This window comes from Pelodiscus sinensis, chromosome 15, assembly GCF_049634645.1.
Source record: "Pelodiscus sinensis isolate JC-2024 chromosome 15, ASM4963464v1, whole genome shotgun sequence".
Lineage (NCBI taxonomy): Eukaryota > Metazoa > Chordata > Testudines > Trionychidae > Pelodiscus > Pelodiscus sinensis.
This window is the reverse complement of record NC_134725.1, coordinates 7,282,942-7,297,424: the sequence shown is the minus strand read 5'-3', so window position 1 is coordinate 7,297,424 and position 14,483 is coordinate 7,282,942. Positions and strand designations below refer to the sequence as shown.

Sequence of the window (14,483 nt, the reverse complement as noted above, 5' to 3'; positions counted from 1 at the left end):
TGGAGAACCCCTACTCTGCCACTCTCAGGGGCTGCAGGGACATGCCAGCCACTTCCAGGAGCAGCAATTACCACAGGGTGTGTCTAGACTACATGCCTCCTTCGACGGAGGCATGTAGATTAGCCAGATCGGAAGAGGGAAATGAAGCCGCGATTAAAATAATCGCGGCTTCATTTAAATTTAAATGGCTGCCCCGATCTGCCGATCAGCTGTTTGTCGGCAGATCGGGGCAGTCTGGACGCGATGCGCCGACAAAGAAGCCTTTCTTCATCGGCACAGGTAAACCTGGTTTCACGAGGCTTACCTGTGCCGATGAAGAAAGGCTTCTTTGTCGGCGCATCGCGTCCAGACTGCCCCGATCTGCCGACAAACAGCTGATCGGCAGATCGGGGCAGCCATTTAAATTTAAATGAAGCCGCGATTATTTTAATCGCGGCTTCATTTCCCTCTTCCGATCTGGCTAATCTACATGCCTCCGTCGAAGGAGGCATGTAGTCTAGACACACCCACAGAGATGATGACTCCAACCACAACAGGTTAAGCATTTCAGGGCTCACTACCCAACAAATTACATGTAGAATAGTGATAGAGATGCAGCCGTGTTAGTCTGGTGTAGCTGAAACAAAAAACAGGACTATGTAGCACTTTAAAGACTAACAAGATGGTTTATTAGGTGATAAACCATCTTGTTAGTCTTTAAAGTGCTACATAGTTCTGTCCTCTGTTTCAACAAATTACATGTATGCGTAAGAGATAAATGAAAATGATGAACTGCACAGACCAGTCAAAACCCCAAAGTAACCCACTTGGCAAGCAGTAAAATAAAGAAAACCAACAATATCCCCCCCACACACGTATCTGTTGGGTGTGGAGATGAGAGTGAAAGACAGTGCTGTGTTTGTGAGAATGACTGACACACACACAGGCTATGTCTACACTTGCGGGTTCTTGTGCGAGTAATATGTAAATGAGGCTAAGCATGGAATATTGCCGAGCCTCATTTGCATACCTCATGAGCCACCATTTTTTTCAGAAGAGGCTCTTGCGCAAGAAGGAGCATCTACACTGCCCCTTCTTGCACAAGAAAAACCCTCTTGCGCAACGCCGTTACACCTATTACTTTTCAGGAAGAACGGCATTGCGCAAGAGGGTGTAGACGCTCCTTCTCGCGCAAGAGCCTCTTCTGAAAAAAATGGTGGCTCATGAGGTATGCAAATGAGGCTCAGCGATATTCCACACTTAGCCTCATTTGCATATTACTTGCGTAGACATAGCCCCAGTGTGCGAGAGGGACAGAGATTTGCATGGCCAAGCTCCTACCCGCTGCTGCGAGGAGATGGGGTACAAAAGTGGGGGGAAGAGAGACACCCGGACATCAGCAACCCCCCCTGTGCCCCACAGCCTGCACAGTCACCTCTGGCCAAACCAGTCAGGACGCGGTGGGAAGCTCCCGGGTCGATCGGGATCGACGGGCTGGCCCCGCTGGGTTAGAGCGGGCTGAGACCTTGGACTCGCTCCGCCACCGCTGCTTTTCCACAACCGGCGCGTGTGTGTGTGTGGGGGGGGGGGGGGTCAGTCCTGTCTACACTGGCTGGCAAGCCCCTCGCCGCGCCTGCTGAGGGAGCTGAAGAGCAGCCCCCCCCGCCGCCGCCGCCGCCCCACGCGTACCAGGGCGGTGGAGGCTCGTGTCCCAGCAACGTCCGGAGCCAACGGCCGCAGGCGCGCGAGGGCGCCGCACTCCCGCCCGTGGTGGCAGCGGGCGCTAACGGCAGGCGGGGACCGGCCCAAACCGGTCTGAGGGGCCACCCGCACTGGGCGCCGCCGGGTGGGCGGAGCCAATAGCGTCGGGCCCGCGCTGAAGGGGGGGAGGGCCTGTCTCCCCCTCCCTCCCCCGGGTGTGGCCCACGCCAGCAGGCGGCGCGCGGCGCCCTTAAAGCGGGGCCGCGCGCTCCTCCCCAACGCTCGCGTGCTGCGTAGTTTCGGCCTCGCTCCCCCGCCCTCCTGGCGGCCTCGCTCGGCGCCTGCGCGGCGGCGTCGCTCCTCTGAGGGGAGGGGAGCGGAGTGACGATCGCTGCCGGGGACCCCCCCCTGCCGATCGCCTCCCCCCCCCTTTCCCTCCGGGTCTCGGAGCGACGGCGGCTTCCCCGGGGACGGAGCGAGCGTGGAGGCGGCGCTGCCTGGTAAGGACCGAGCCCGGGAGCGCCCCCCCCGCGGCCTCAGAGACCTCCCGGCCCCGCCAGGCCTTGGGCAACTGACCCCCCCCGGGCCTGCTCGGAGCCCCCCCCGCCCCGCCAGGCCTGCCTGGAGCGCCCCCCGCCCGCCTCTGAGGAGGCCCCCAGCTGCCCCCTTTGTTCCCGCCCCGGGTCGGGGCTAAGCCCAGCGCTTCCTCCCTGCTGTCACCCGCCCCCCCCCGCCTCTTTTGTTGACTTTCCTCACGCTGCCCCCGCCCCCTCCCTTTCCTGCGTCTCCCCCCCCCCCCCCCCGGCTCCTCTCCTCGTGGGGCTTCGGTCCACCCGATCCCACGGGACTTGCTCCCCTAGCGCGCACCGCACCCACACAAGGCTTTTCAAAGGGGGGGGAGGGGAGGGTGCGCTGGGTATGAACAAAAATCAGCCTACCCCGTTGGCTATTTTGACTTGACTGCAGTCGTTGTTATGAGCGCTTTAGCGAGGTAGCGGAGTTAGTCTGTCACAAGACAAACTTCAACAACCACACTCTAGTTGCACCTTAAAGACAAAACCTGGCAGATGATAGCATGAGCTTTCATCGGCAAAACCCACTTCTTCAGATGACTGGATAGTTGGTATGGTTATATTTAAATATTTTAAATTAAGCAGCACTGTTTCTGCATGCTCCCCTCCACCCCCAGGCAAAATTAGCTAAATATGTGCCCAAGAAGGGTAGCATGTCCTAATTCTACTCTGTTTCTAGTGGGATTAGTATGTAATGAAGTATAGTAGAGCCTTAACTGCCTATGTGTAGTTTTGCAGATGGAGATTCCTAAACTTTTCAAGCTGGCTGGGCAAGAGATACCGGAGAACAGCCTTGAGAACAGCCTTACACACACTGCAAAGAATGCACATGTTAAAGTTCATGCATTATACTCAGTATTCTGTCTACACTGGTGGTTGAAATGGTTGGCACCTTATATAAAACCTTTCTGCTAGAATAGAACCAGTTAAGAATGTGAAGTGGTTCTACAGTGTGAATATTATTCTGCAGATAGAAAGGTCCTGTCAACATTAGGGCTCTCGAAATCCCCCCCTTCCTCCCACCTCGCTCTTGTTTACTTTGTTGAAGAAATGTTATCAACTTTGCAAGCTTAGTATAGCCTGGCTAATGCTATCATTAACACCATGTAGATTATACAATTATCCTGAAAGTGGCTTCCCTGCCTTCTTTGTTTTGGTTGCATACTTTATTTGGTTGCAACATGAGTATCAAATCTAGTCTTCCTTGATTTGGTTAGAGAACTTTTAAGGGTTTGTGGGAAAATTTGAATATTTTAGGTATTGAATCTTTAAAAGGGTTTTTCTTTTTTCTGAAAAGGGAGTTACTGTGGTTAATTGGCTGATATAAAAGCCTGGGCCAGTTTTCAGAAGTTAACTGAATCTCTCTTCTCAGTTACTCAGCTTTTGGCCTCTGTAATGTCCCCATTTCATTTATTTCAAATTGCTCTAGTCTGCAGCCTGGGATTTTAATATGTGTGTAGAACAGAGGTGTATTGGGATAAGATTGTATGCAGCTTCTTGGAGAAGGTGCAAAAGATGTGAGAACTAGGGGTTTAGAGCAGTGTTTCCCAAACTATGGGCCGGGTAAATAGTGACGGGTAAATAGTGAGGTGGCAAAATTTGCGGATGATACCAGACTACTCAAGATAGTTGAATACTGTGTGCAGATGAGGTCCCCTCATCTCAAAAAAGATATGTTGACATTGGAAAAGGTTCAGAAAAGGGCAACAAAAATGATTAGGGGTTTGAAACGAGTCCTGTATGAAGAGAGATTAAAAAGATTTGGACTCTTAAGCTTAGAAAAGAGGAGACTAAAGAGGGATATGATAGAGGTCTATAAAATCATGACTGGTATGGAAAAAGTGAAGGAAAAGTTATTTACTTACTCCCATATTAGAAGAACTAGGGGTTACCAAATGAAATTACAGCCTCTCCCCGAGTTACGAACCAAACATTTGGTCGTAACTTGATCTGTTTGTAACTCGGACCCATTGAGTTACATAGTGACCTCGCTGTTCGTAAGCGTGGGGCGCATTCATAACTCGGGGACCACCTTTACGACTGCTCCATGGGAGCTTTGGTCGTAAATGTGAACGGTCGTAACTCAACCATTCGCAACTCGGGGACTGGCTGTAATAGGCAGCAGATTTAAAACCAACAAAAGAAACTTTTTCTTCACTCAATGCACAGTCAGCCTGTGGAACTCCTTGCCAGAGGATGCTGTGAAGGCTAGAACTTTAACAGGTTTCAAAAAAGAACTAGATATATTCATGGATATTAGGTTCATCAATGGCTATTAGCTAGGACTAGTAGGAACGGTATCCCTACCCTTTGTTTCTCTGGAGGTAGGTGACGGGAGGGATTGTGTGAGGATTACTTGTTGTGATCCCTCCTTCTGAAGCATCTGGTATTAGCCACTATCAGCAGACAGGATACTGGGCTAAATGGACCTTTGGTCTGACCCAGTGTGGCTATTCCTATGTTCTTATGACTTCTGCAACAAAAAGTGTGGTAGTTTGCCTGGGGAGTATTTAGAGGGAAATGAACACACACTCCCCAATTCTAGTTATGCAAAAACCTAGTTTTTTCAACCAGTGCCTTCAGGAATATGACTTTGTCTGTTGATTTGCTTGTCACCAAAGGCCAAAATCAAAGGCCACACTGTATAACGAAATGGCTGCTCTTCCCATCCTTTGTTCTGGTTTTGAATCTGAGGTACTTAACGGCTGTGTCTACACTGGCATGATTTTGCGCAAATACTTTTAACGGAAAAACTTTTCCATTAAAAGTATTTGTGCAAGAGAGCGTCTATATTGGCATGTGACTTTGTGCAAAAGATTTTGATTTTGTGCAAAAGCATCCATGCCAGTGTGGAGCTTTCTTGCACAAGAGAGCGTCTAATGGCCATTTTAGCCATCGGGCTTTCTTGCGCAAGTAATTGATGTTACCTGTCTACACTGGCCTCTTGCACAAGAACACTTGCGCTCGCTTTGGGATAAGGCCTCTTGCGCATCAGAGTATTTGTGGAAGAAGCACTGATTTCATACAGTAGAACATCAGTGTTCTTGCGCAAATACTCATGGCCATTGTAGATGGCAGTTGCTTTTGCACAAAATCTTGCCAATGTAGACACGGCCAACTTGTTTTTTCCCTTGGGTACTAGGGATGTGAACGTGTTCCCATTTACATGGTTAACTGATGAGCCTGAGCTCATTGCCTAACCCTCATGATTACACACAGCCCTCACCAGAGGCAGTAGGGAGGGGCGGGGAAGGCCAAAGCCTGGTTTTAAGCTGGTTCCCCATGAGTATCAGCTCCTGGCCTGATCCCCTTCCCACCCCACGCTGCTGCCTCAGTAGTGGTGGGGAACTGTATATAACTAGAGGGTTAGTGGATCAGCCCGGGCTCATTAGTTAACTGTGTATTCCACTACACATTGACCTCCCTTTAAGATGGCTCTCTGCAAGTGCCAGCTCTTGCCTATCCCCCATATATAAATGTGTAACTGCTGAAAATGTAGGGCAGCAGCCTCTGTCTGTGAGGAGCTCGGACTCCCTGCAAACAGGCTGCGGCTATGAAGCAGCCTCTGACTGCGGCAAGCCAAGGCCTGTTGTAGACAGGGGCTGCTTCATAGCAGCCTCCCCTAGTTCACTCCTTCTTCCCTTCCCCTCCCCTCTCACTGCAGCAATGCAGGGGGATAGGCAGAACTCTAGAGCTAGTGCTGGAAGACCAGCTTTTAAGTCGACTCCCTGCCCCCTCCCCCCTCCCCCCTCCCCCAGCACCAGCTCCTGCCATCCCCCTGCTGTTGCTGAGAGAGGCAGCAAGGGGTGGGGGAGAGAAATATGTGTAGTTGACTAAATTAACCAATAAGCTTAGGCGTATCAGTTAATCATATGGTCCAGTGTCTCCCAATTTTTGCTTGACAAACTTTACTCTAGTAACCCCTAGGGATTGATTGAAATTCTTTCAAACTGAAAAAGCGGCGAGGAATCCTGTGACACCTTATAGACTAACTGAAGTGTTGGAGCATAAGTTTTTGTGGGCAAAGACCCATTTTGTCAGATGCATGACGAAGTGGGTCTTTGCCCACGAAAGCTCATGCTCCAACACTTCACTTAGTCTATAAGGTGCCACAGGACTCCTCACCGCTTTTGCAGAGTCATACTAACACGGCTACCCCTCTGATACTTTCAAACTGAAAAGGGTTCTATGGCCAAATAAAAATTGGGGAAATTCTGGTCTTGTCAACTACTTGTTCACATCCCTCATATACTAGAGATGTTAAATAATGGGTTAATTGAATAGTTGAGTAATCCCATGAATTCTTTTTGGTTAGTCAGCTATTCCATAGTCCCTGGGGCCGGGCCCAGCAGCCAGTGCACTCCGGCCTTACTCCCGAGGAGCCCCCTGCCACTCTGCGCTGCAGCCTCTGTATCAGAGGCAGCAGCATGGGATGCCATACGGGAGCTGGTTCATGAGGGGAGCCAGTTTAAAAACTGGTGGTGGGTCTGAGCTCCTGGACCTGGTATGGGCTGGAACTGAGGCGAGCTACCTGCCCCCTGCCTAGGTCCTAATACACTTTAAATGCAGAGCCATAGCTGGCCAGCCTGCTAAAAAATTTAATGCAGGGGGTGGAATGCATGTTGTCTATAGCAGCGTTTCCCAAATGGTGCTCCGCGGAACCTTGGGATTCCGTAAAGTGAAAGTAAGGGTTCCGTGAGAATCTGAATGCTCCCTCCCCCTTAAAGAGACAGAGGAGCCTGGTGCGCAAAGATGCTGGCTTCTCTGGTTCCCAGCTGGGATTTCAGACACCCTCCCCATCCCCTGCTGCTGCTCTGCTTTTACCAAGGGACCTAGCAGCTGCCTTGCTAAAAGCAGCAGGGGATGGGGGGAGGAATGTTGGGTTGATCCGGGAGAAGATGGACAAGCAGCTGTAGCTGCTGCTAGGTCCCTTGGTAAAGGATGGGGGGAGGAGGAGAAGGGGGGATACTATCAGTGAGTGGAACACCGGAAATCCTTTACTCACTATGGTGATTTCTGCTCCTTCACACACACTGTGAGGACACATGGCTCCTGTGTGTGACTTTAAGAATACAAATTAATATCAAAATTCCCATGGATCTTTGATTTTAAAAAAAGGAACTTTAAAGAGAAAAGTGAGTACTTCAAGCTCCCATATTTTTACTGAAACCAACAAGGAAAATACTGAGGCAGTTCAAGTTTAATTATGAAAAATTACAGCCGACTAATAAACTCAGGTATTGTGAGGACTATTTGTCAGTTGAATTCACAAGCAATGGAAATGAAGATGCTCCGGGTGCCCAGTGTGTACTGTGCAACAAAATATGATCTAATAGTTGTTTAGTACCTGCTAAATTGCAAAGACATTTTGAAACAAATCATTCAGAGTACAAAGATAAATACATTAGTTTTTTTTAAGTAGAAGCTTGAATCACTTGAAAAAAAGTCAACTCTTGGGGTGTGCCTAGACTACAGGGTTTTGTTGACAAAAGAGGACTTTTGTCGACAAAACTATACCTGCATCTACACTACTGCTGAGTTCTGTCGACATAACGTCAACAGAACTCGGCAGTTTTGTCAACAGCAGTAAACCTTATTCTGTGAGGAATAATGTCTTGTCGACAGAAGGCATTATTGTATCTACACCGTCCTTTATGTCTACGCTCACTGTCGACAAAGAGCGTCTAGACTATATCCAGTTCTGTCAACAAAGCAAGCTGCTTTGTCGACATGAATCTGTCAACAAAAGCCTGTAGTCTAGACGTACCCTTGATTAAAAAATTGCCAAATCTGATAATAAAAATGCAACAGAGGCATCTTATAAAGTTAGCTATCGTATATCGCACGCCGGAGAAGCACACACTATTATGGAATCACTCATTTTAAAAAAAACACCATGTGCAAAAGATATTGTAATGTGTATGTTGGATCAGGAGTCTTGTCAAAAAGTTGAAGCCGTGTCACTATCAAACAATACTGTCACGCGTCGTATTCACTATCTTGCTGCTTATTTTTCGGCTGCATTTATGTGATGCATATGCATTACAATTAGACGAGTCCACTGATGTTGCAGGTCTTGCAGTTTTGCTTGTATTTGTCCAGTATGATGATGATGATAGTTCCATTGAAGACTGACTTTTATGTGAATTTTTGCAAACCAATATGACTGGTGAGAATTGTATTGATAACTTTATGAAAACACATGAAATAAGCTGGGAAAAATGTATTGATGTGCGCAGTGATGGTGCCAAAGCAATGGTAGGAACAGTGGCTGGTGCTGTAATGCGAATAAAAAATGTAGCACCAAATTGCACCAGCAGTCATTGCATTCTCCACAGACATGCTCTGGTAGTTAAGAATATTTCTCCCTCTTAAAAATGTGTTGGGCGAAGCAGTACAGATGATTATATAAAAACTCAACCATTACAATCAAGACTGTTCAAAATTATGTGTGAAGATATGGCTAGTCAGCACACAGCCCTGCTTCTGCATACAGAAGTCAGGTGGCTATCGCAAGGCAAAGTGCTGGTTAGATTATTTGAGTTGCGTCATGAGCTCTCCGCATATTTGATCACAAATTCCAGCTGTCTGATCATTTAACTAACTTTTTGTGGTTATCGAGAGTTGCGTACCTTGCAGACCTCTTTACAAAACTACATGAAGTAAATCTGTTGCTGCAATGAAAGAATGTAAATATTTTTAATGCAAAAGATTAAAATTTTGTCATTGTCTCGGAAGCTAGTTTTGGATCTCCTCTGTAGGACAAAATAATTTGGATTGTTTGCCACCCTGGAATGATTTCCTTGAGGAAAATGAATGCAAACTTGATGAAGATATTAGCAGTGACATTGCAGATCATCTCCGCGAGTGATACACAATCATTATTTTCCAACCATAAATGACGACAATAATTGGATTAGAAATCCATTAAGTTTAACAGAAAAGCCAGTCAGGTTTTCATAATCTTGTGTAGAAAAACTAAGTGAAATTGCTTCAGATGGCCAATTAATACAAAAATATAAAGATGTTTCTCTGATTACATTTTGGGGTGACTTATGTCAATCAAGAATATTCATCTTTATCAAGACGAGCAATTCGTCAGTTGTTACCCTTTGCAAGCACATACTTGTGTGAAACTGGGTTCTCGAACTATGCAGCAATAAAAACGCAATACAGAAATCAACTGAATGCTGCACCAGATATACGAATCCAACTTTCTAGTATTAAACCACATATAAAAAGAATTGGCCAAGAAAAGAAGAAAAACCACTCTTCGCCTTGAAAACAGTCAGTATAATTCACATTATTTTTTAGCTCTTTTTTGTACACATTTAATGTGGTTTTTTTTTTTTGTTTTTAAAATATGTTCAATTACAATGAATGGAGATCTCATGACCATATTTAGCATCTTATTACTACTAATTGTGGTATACTGGAAGCCTGCTCTATGTGCTTGGGATTTGTTTTTGTTTTTTCTTGACAAATGTTTTTTCCTGGCTGTAGGGGTTCCTTGAAATTTTTCAAAGTTTGAAAGGGTTCTGTGGTCCAAAAAAACAAAACGGGGGGGGGGGGGGGGGAAGAACAGGTCTATAGCTTTAACTTATAAGCTTTTGCTTATGGTGTAGTCTACTAACTGATCACATTCCTAGTATATACTTGATCATAAGCCTAGTTTTTTGGTAAAAATGATGCAGTGGTGAGCAGGAGTCAGCTTATGGGTCATTGTTTTACCTTTTTTTAAAACTTGTGCAGGGGGGAGGGTAGTAAACTTCAGCAATCTGCCCTGCTAGGCTAGGAATTGGTGTGCTGGGATGTTTTATATACCTGGATTGTCAGCAGGCACGTTGTCCCTCAGCTCCCAGTTGTTACTGTTCACTGTTCCAGGTCAATGAGAGTGACAGGAAGTTATGCCAGCGTGTTTCTTGGCCCATGCTGCTTCTTGCAGCTCCCATTGCCTGGGAACAACAAACAGCAACCAGTGGGAGCTGAGAGGCTCCGTACCTGCAGACACTCCAGGTAAATAAAATTTCTCTGTGCCAGTGGCTTACGCTGATGAGCTGGAACCAAAAGTTTGCAAACTGCCAATATAGTCAGCTTATGATCAGGTCTAAGGATGTTAAATAGTGTTTAGAAGCTAATCAAATAGTTAAGGGGGTTCGCTGCAGTTCTGTTTTTTTTTAAATGTAATAAGAGTCTCCAGGCTCTTACTGCATTTAAAAAGCAGAGGCTCAGCGTCTTGGATTTGCTCATGCTGTTCCCCCACTGTGCCTTTGCCTCCCTTGCCCCCTGCAGAGATGGTGCTGGGGGAACCTGCTTTTAAGCTGCCATCCCCCCAGCACTGGCTCTGGCTCCCCCCTCCCTCCCTTGTTACTTCTGATACAGAGGCAGCAAGGGGGGGAGGAGCAATTAGTCAAGTAGTGACTCAACTACAACTACTTGCTTATATTCCTAAACCAGTTTTTGCTATTTTTACATTTTTTTTTAAATGTGGTGGGGAGGCATTGGCTTTTGAACAAATGGATTTGACTGCTTATATATGGTAACTAAACAGGATTTTACATCCTTAACGTGCTTAGAGCATTCAATAGGTCTCTGTTACCATTTTAAATGTAAATAAATGTTAGTACTTGTAGGTGACTTGCTTTTTCTTTTATGTTTTCAAAAGGAGTTTTTTGGGGCTGCTTTTTACTCTTTAAAACAAGGAATCTTTTACTATACTTCTGTTTAGAAATTCTGTTCTTTATTTGGCCTCTTGCACCCTTGTATTCTAACTAGCAAACATTGGTTCTAATCCTACAAATGCTTAAGTGTGTAGCATAACTAATGTGAGAACTCCTGTTTTTATGGGGAAAAATCATGTGGATAATATTGAGCATGTGTTTGAGTGTTTTGATTGCTCTGAAATTTTAAATTTAGTAATAAATTTAAAATGAAGAAAACTTGGCTGTAAAGATTAAATACATAATTATGCCACCAGTCAGCCACAAGGAAAGTTCTTAATCTGTTTTGGTCTAATTTAAATTAAAATTAATTTACTATTGGGGAACATTTATTATTTAATACAACTTTCAGATGATGTTTGGCTGCTATGTCTGAGCAGCTTCTGATAATAATCTGGCTTCTTAACTAGGGATTTTAACATGCAGTGTCTCCCTCCCCCTGCACTTTGCTGCCTCCCACAGAGGCAGCAGCATGGGGACAGTGCTCAGAGGGGACAGCTCCTATGGAGCCGCCTGGCCCCAATCCCCATACTGCTTTCTTTGATAGTCAGGCTGCAGTTTGGGGTGTAGGCAGGAGCCAGTATCCACGGGAAACCAGCTCCACACAAGTACTGGCTCCTGCCTGCCCCCCACTTGTAAACGTGTAACTGCTATTAGCAGTTACATGTTTACACAAATGCATGTTAGTTATCATCCCTAGTCTTAATTTGTTAATTGCACACAGTTATAGTCTCCTGTGAGGTGACAATAACTACTTTGGATTTTTCTTTCTGCCTGATGTATCAGTTCCTAAAGACTAAAGAGTATTTGTTTAAGTTTATCCTGTACAGACTAACTCGGCTACCCCTGGAAGCTTCAGTTAATTAGGGATGTAACAGTGTAACTGTTCAAACAGTTGACTGACAAGCATCAGCTTATCCATTATAATAACCTTATATGCCAGCTCCCAGGGAGCTGGCTAGCACACCACACTGCTGGCTCTGTATTGGAGCCCATAGTATCAGGCAGCAGCCAGCTCCCTGGGAGAGTGGCTCCGGGTTGGCTTAAAAGCTAGCTCTTGGCAAACATGGGCTCCTGGGGAGCTGCCACCATGCTATGATTTTTTTTTTAATGGTTACACAGTTACCTAATGACTTTTTAACATCCCTATTCTTACTTTTTGTACCTAACCAACATTATTTCCCAAATAAACTACAGAGAAAACTTCCCAGAAGAAAACAGAGAAATTTTAGTATGGGTGTAAATTATCTTACTGTACCTATAAAGTTTTTTTTTCCTTGTGGGATGAGTGACATCATCACATCACTCTGTGTCCCACAAGAATATGCCCCACCTCCCCTCAGCCTGGCCCTTCTGAAAGCCCATGTGGAGGCCTGGGCTGCCTACTGTCCCAGCCTTTCCCTCCCCTTCTCAGTGGCTGGAGGAAAGCAGGGCCTGGCATGGCTCGGGCCTGATCCCTCCCAGCAGAACATTCCAGTTGGGAAAACTGGGCCAGCGCAGCTCAGGTCCTGGCCCTTCTGGCACGCAAGGGGGGAAAACTGGGCCTGGGAGCCAGGCCTGGCGCACACCATGGTTGGAGCTGGGTCTAGTGTGTGCTGCTGCCTATTAGTTACTGTTGGGTCACAGCAGAGAGGGAGGGAGAAGAGGCCTTGGCTGGTGGAGGAGATGGCCAGGAGGAAAGCCGGGGTTGCCTACCCCCCACAACAGGGGGATTGGCAAGCACAGGGGGCATAGCTCCCTAGTAACTTAAAAAAAATCCTATAAACAGATTAGATGTTAGGATCTCTTACTGCACAGAAAACAGGGTGGGATGAGGCACTTCTAACATCTAAGAATCTGATTACTTTACAGCATCTAAAACAAGAATATTTAGGTGATATACACCCACGTTCCTTACATTCACTTTTTAAACTTGGCTTCATTGCTAAGACTTAAGGTATGACTACAGTGAAACTTCTGTCAAGGAAACTAATATTGACATACAGAAATGGCCTAAAAAAGCCACCCAAGTGTGGTTGCAGAGTTTGAGCAACCAGACTTAGAGCTGTCAGAGAAGCTCAAAGAGTTGCTGTTAACATGGAGACTTTGTAAATGAGGAGCACTGAAATAAACCTCTGTGCCAGTGGCTTCCATGCTGCACATAGCTGGGAACATGCCTTAAAAGCCTGCACCTGGAATCAGTGACTAGTCTGAGACTGTTTTGAACAGTAATTAACAGTTCTAAGATTTTTTTAGAAATATGTCTTTATTCATCAGAAAAAACACCAAGCACTCTCAACAGCTGGTAAGGGAGGAGCTGGCAAAGGGTTACATACAATTTACAAATGTGTGTAGGTCCAGGTATCATCATCACACTTGGAGAGAGGTAGAGAAAATGAGAACCTCAGAGGGAAAGGGAATGTGAGGGCATAAAAGAGGGGTTGCTGGACAGAATTTTGAATCTGCCATAAAGGGAAGAACCTGTGTTGGCTTCACTGTGCTGCTTCACTAAACACTAGGATCTCTCTCTGTTCCTCCAACACCCTGATCATGTATTCTGTGGCCTGCCTGCTGAAGGCTTGGATGTTTTTGTCATTCTACAGCTCCCTTTCCGAGACGTTTTCCTGACATATAAATTCACTCACTAATTGATGTAGTGCTTTTCAAACCAAATCTTCCCACTTTTTTTCTAGGTTGCTTCCTTATCTGTTGCAGCCTCTACAATGCATTACATTACATGGCAGGACTTTCAAGTTCAGCACCATGCACAAAAAGGAGTCTGTTACAATGTGGCACTCAATGTTAACATTTCATTTACAAATCCCTTTTCCAACCTATCCATTCAATTTCCTGCCTTCTGATAGGTTTGTCTAAGTTCTTTATTCTTTGTGCTGCACTGTCCTATGTCCTGCTCATACTCCTCTTTACACTGGGACTCGAGAAATGTGTCCCAGTTCTATCGGTCACTCGGAGCTGGGACTGGACAGACTTGTCTACCTATGCGCTGATCAGATACAACAGTTCTGTAGCAGTCCAGAACATTCGGTGTGATGGCCATGTATTGCCAGTGCCTATGCCTGATAAGCCAGCCTGCAGTGAGGGTCCAGGTGCTTAGGTAGCAAGAAATGGGATTTAAATGTTGTGGATCTTGCAAGGCGGCAGAGTGGGTAGCTGGTTTACATGGTAGTGGAATTAAAATTGCTGACTAGAGTTGCAGGTTGGGAATTGTTGGCCTCTTCCTGGAAGCCAGAATCAGAGACAAAACACCCCAATGTGTCTACACTGCATGTTTGACAACACAGGGAGGGAGAAAAGGATAAAGTCCTTCATGAAGCTAGATTTTTGTCGACAAACTGGTGGTGTTCTTGACAAGAAGTTGTTGCAATGTGAATGCTTGTGCAGTATGGTCAACAAAAGACACTTTTCATCAACAAAAATTGCCAGTATAGCTAAAATCTTAAGTGTAATGTTTTCATAATGAATGTATGTTAATTTTGCAACACTTCTTGTATCTATTTGTAAAATTTCAGTC

The 14,483-nt window shown here is 45.9% G+C and overlaps 1 protein-coding gene across 3 annotated transcripts in view; it reads left to right on the top strand.

Annotated features, from left to right (window-relative positions):
* The first annotated feature begins 1,775 nt into the window (after positions 1 to 1,775).
* Positions 1,776 to 14,483, top strand: part of SPECC1L (sperm antigen with calponin homology and coiled-coil domains 1 like) — a 129,284-nt gene continuing 116,576 nt past the window's right edge. For 2 of the 3 annotated variants that reach the window (XM_075897998.1, XM_075897997.1), the window contains exon 1: positions 1,776 to 2,180. Coding sequence is in view for 1 of the 3 variants with exons in the window: in XM_075897996.1 (XP_075754111.1) it covers positions 10,141 to 10,268 (128 nt within the window). In the remaining 2 variants the exon portion in view is untranslated. Of the gene's footprint in view, positions 2,181 to 10,136; positions 10,269 to 14,483 lie in introns of those variants that run through there. The other variant, XM_075897996.1, reaches the window with a different exon arrangement.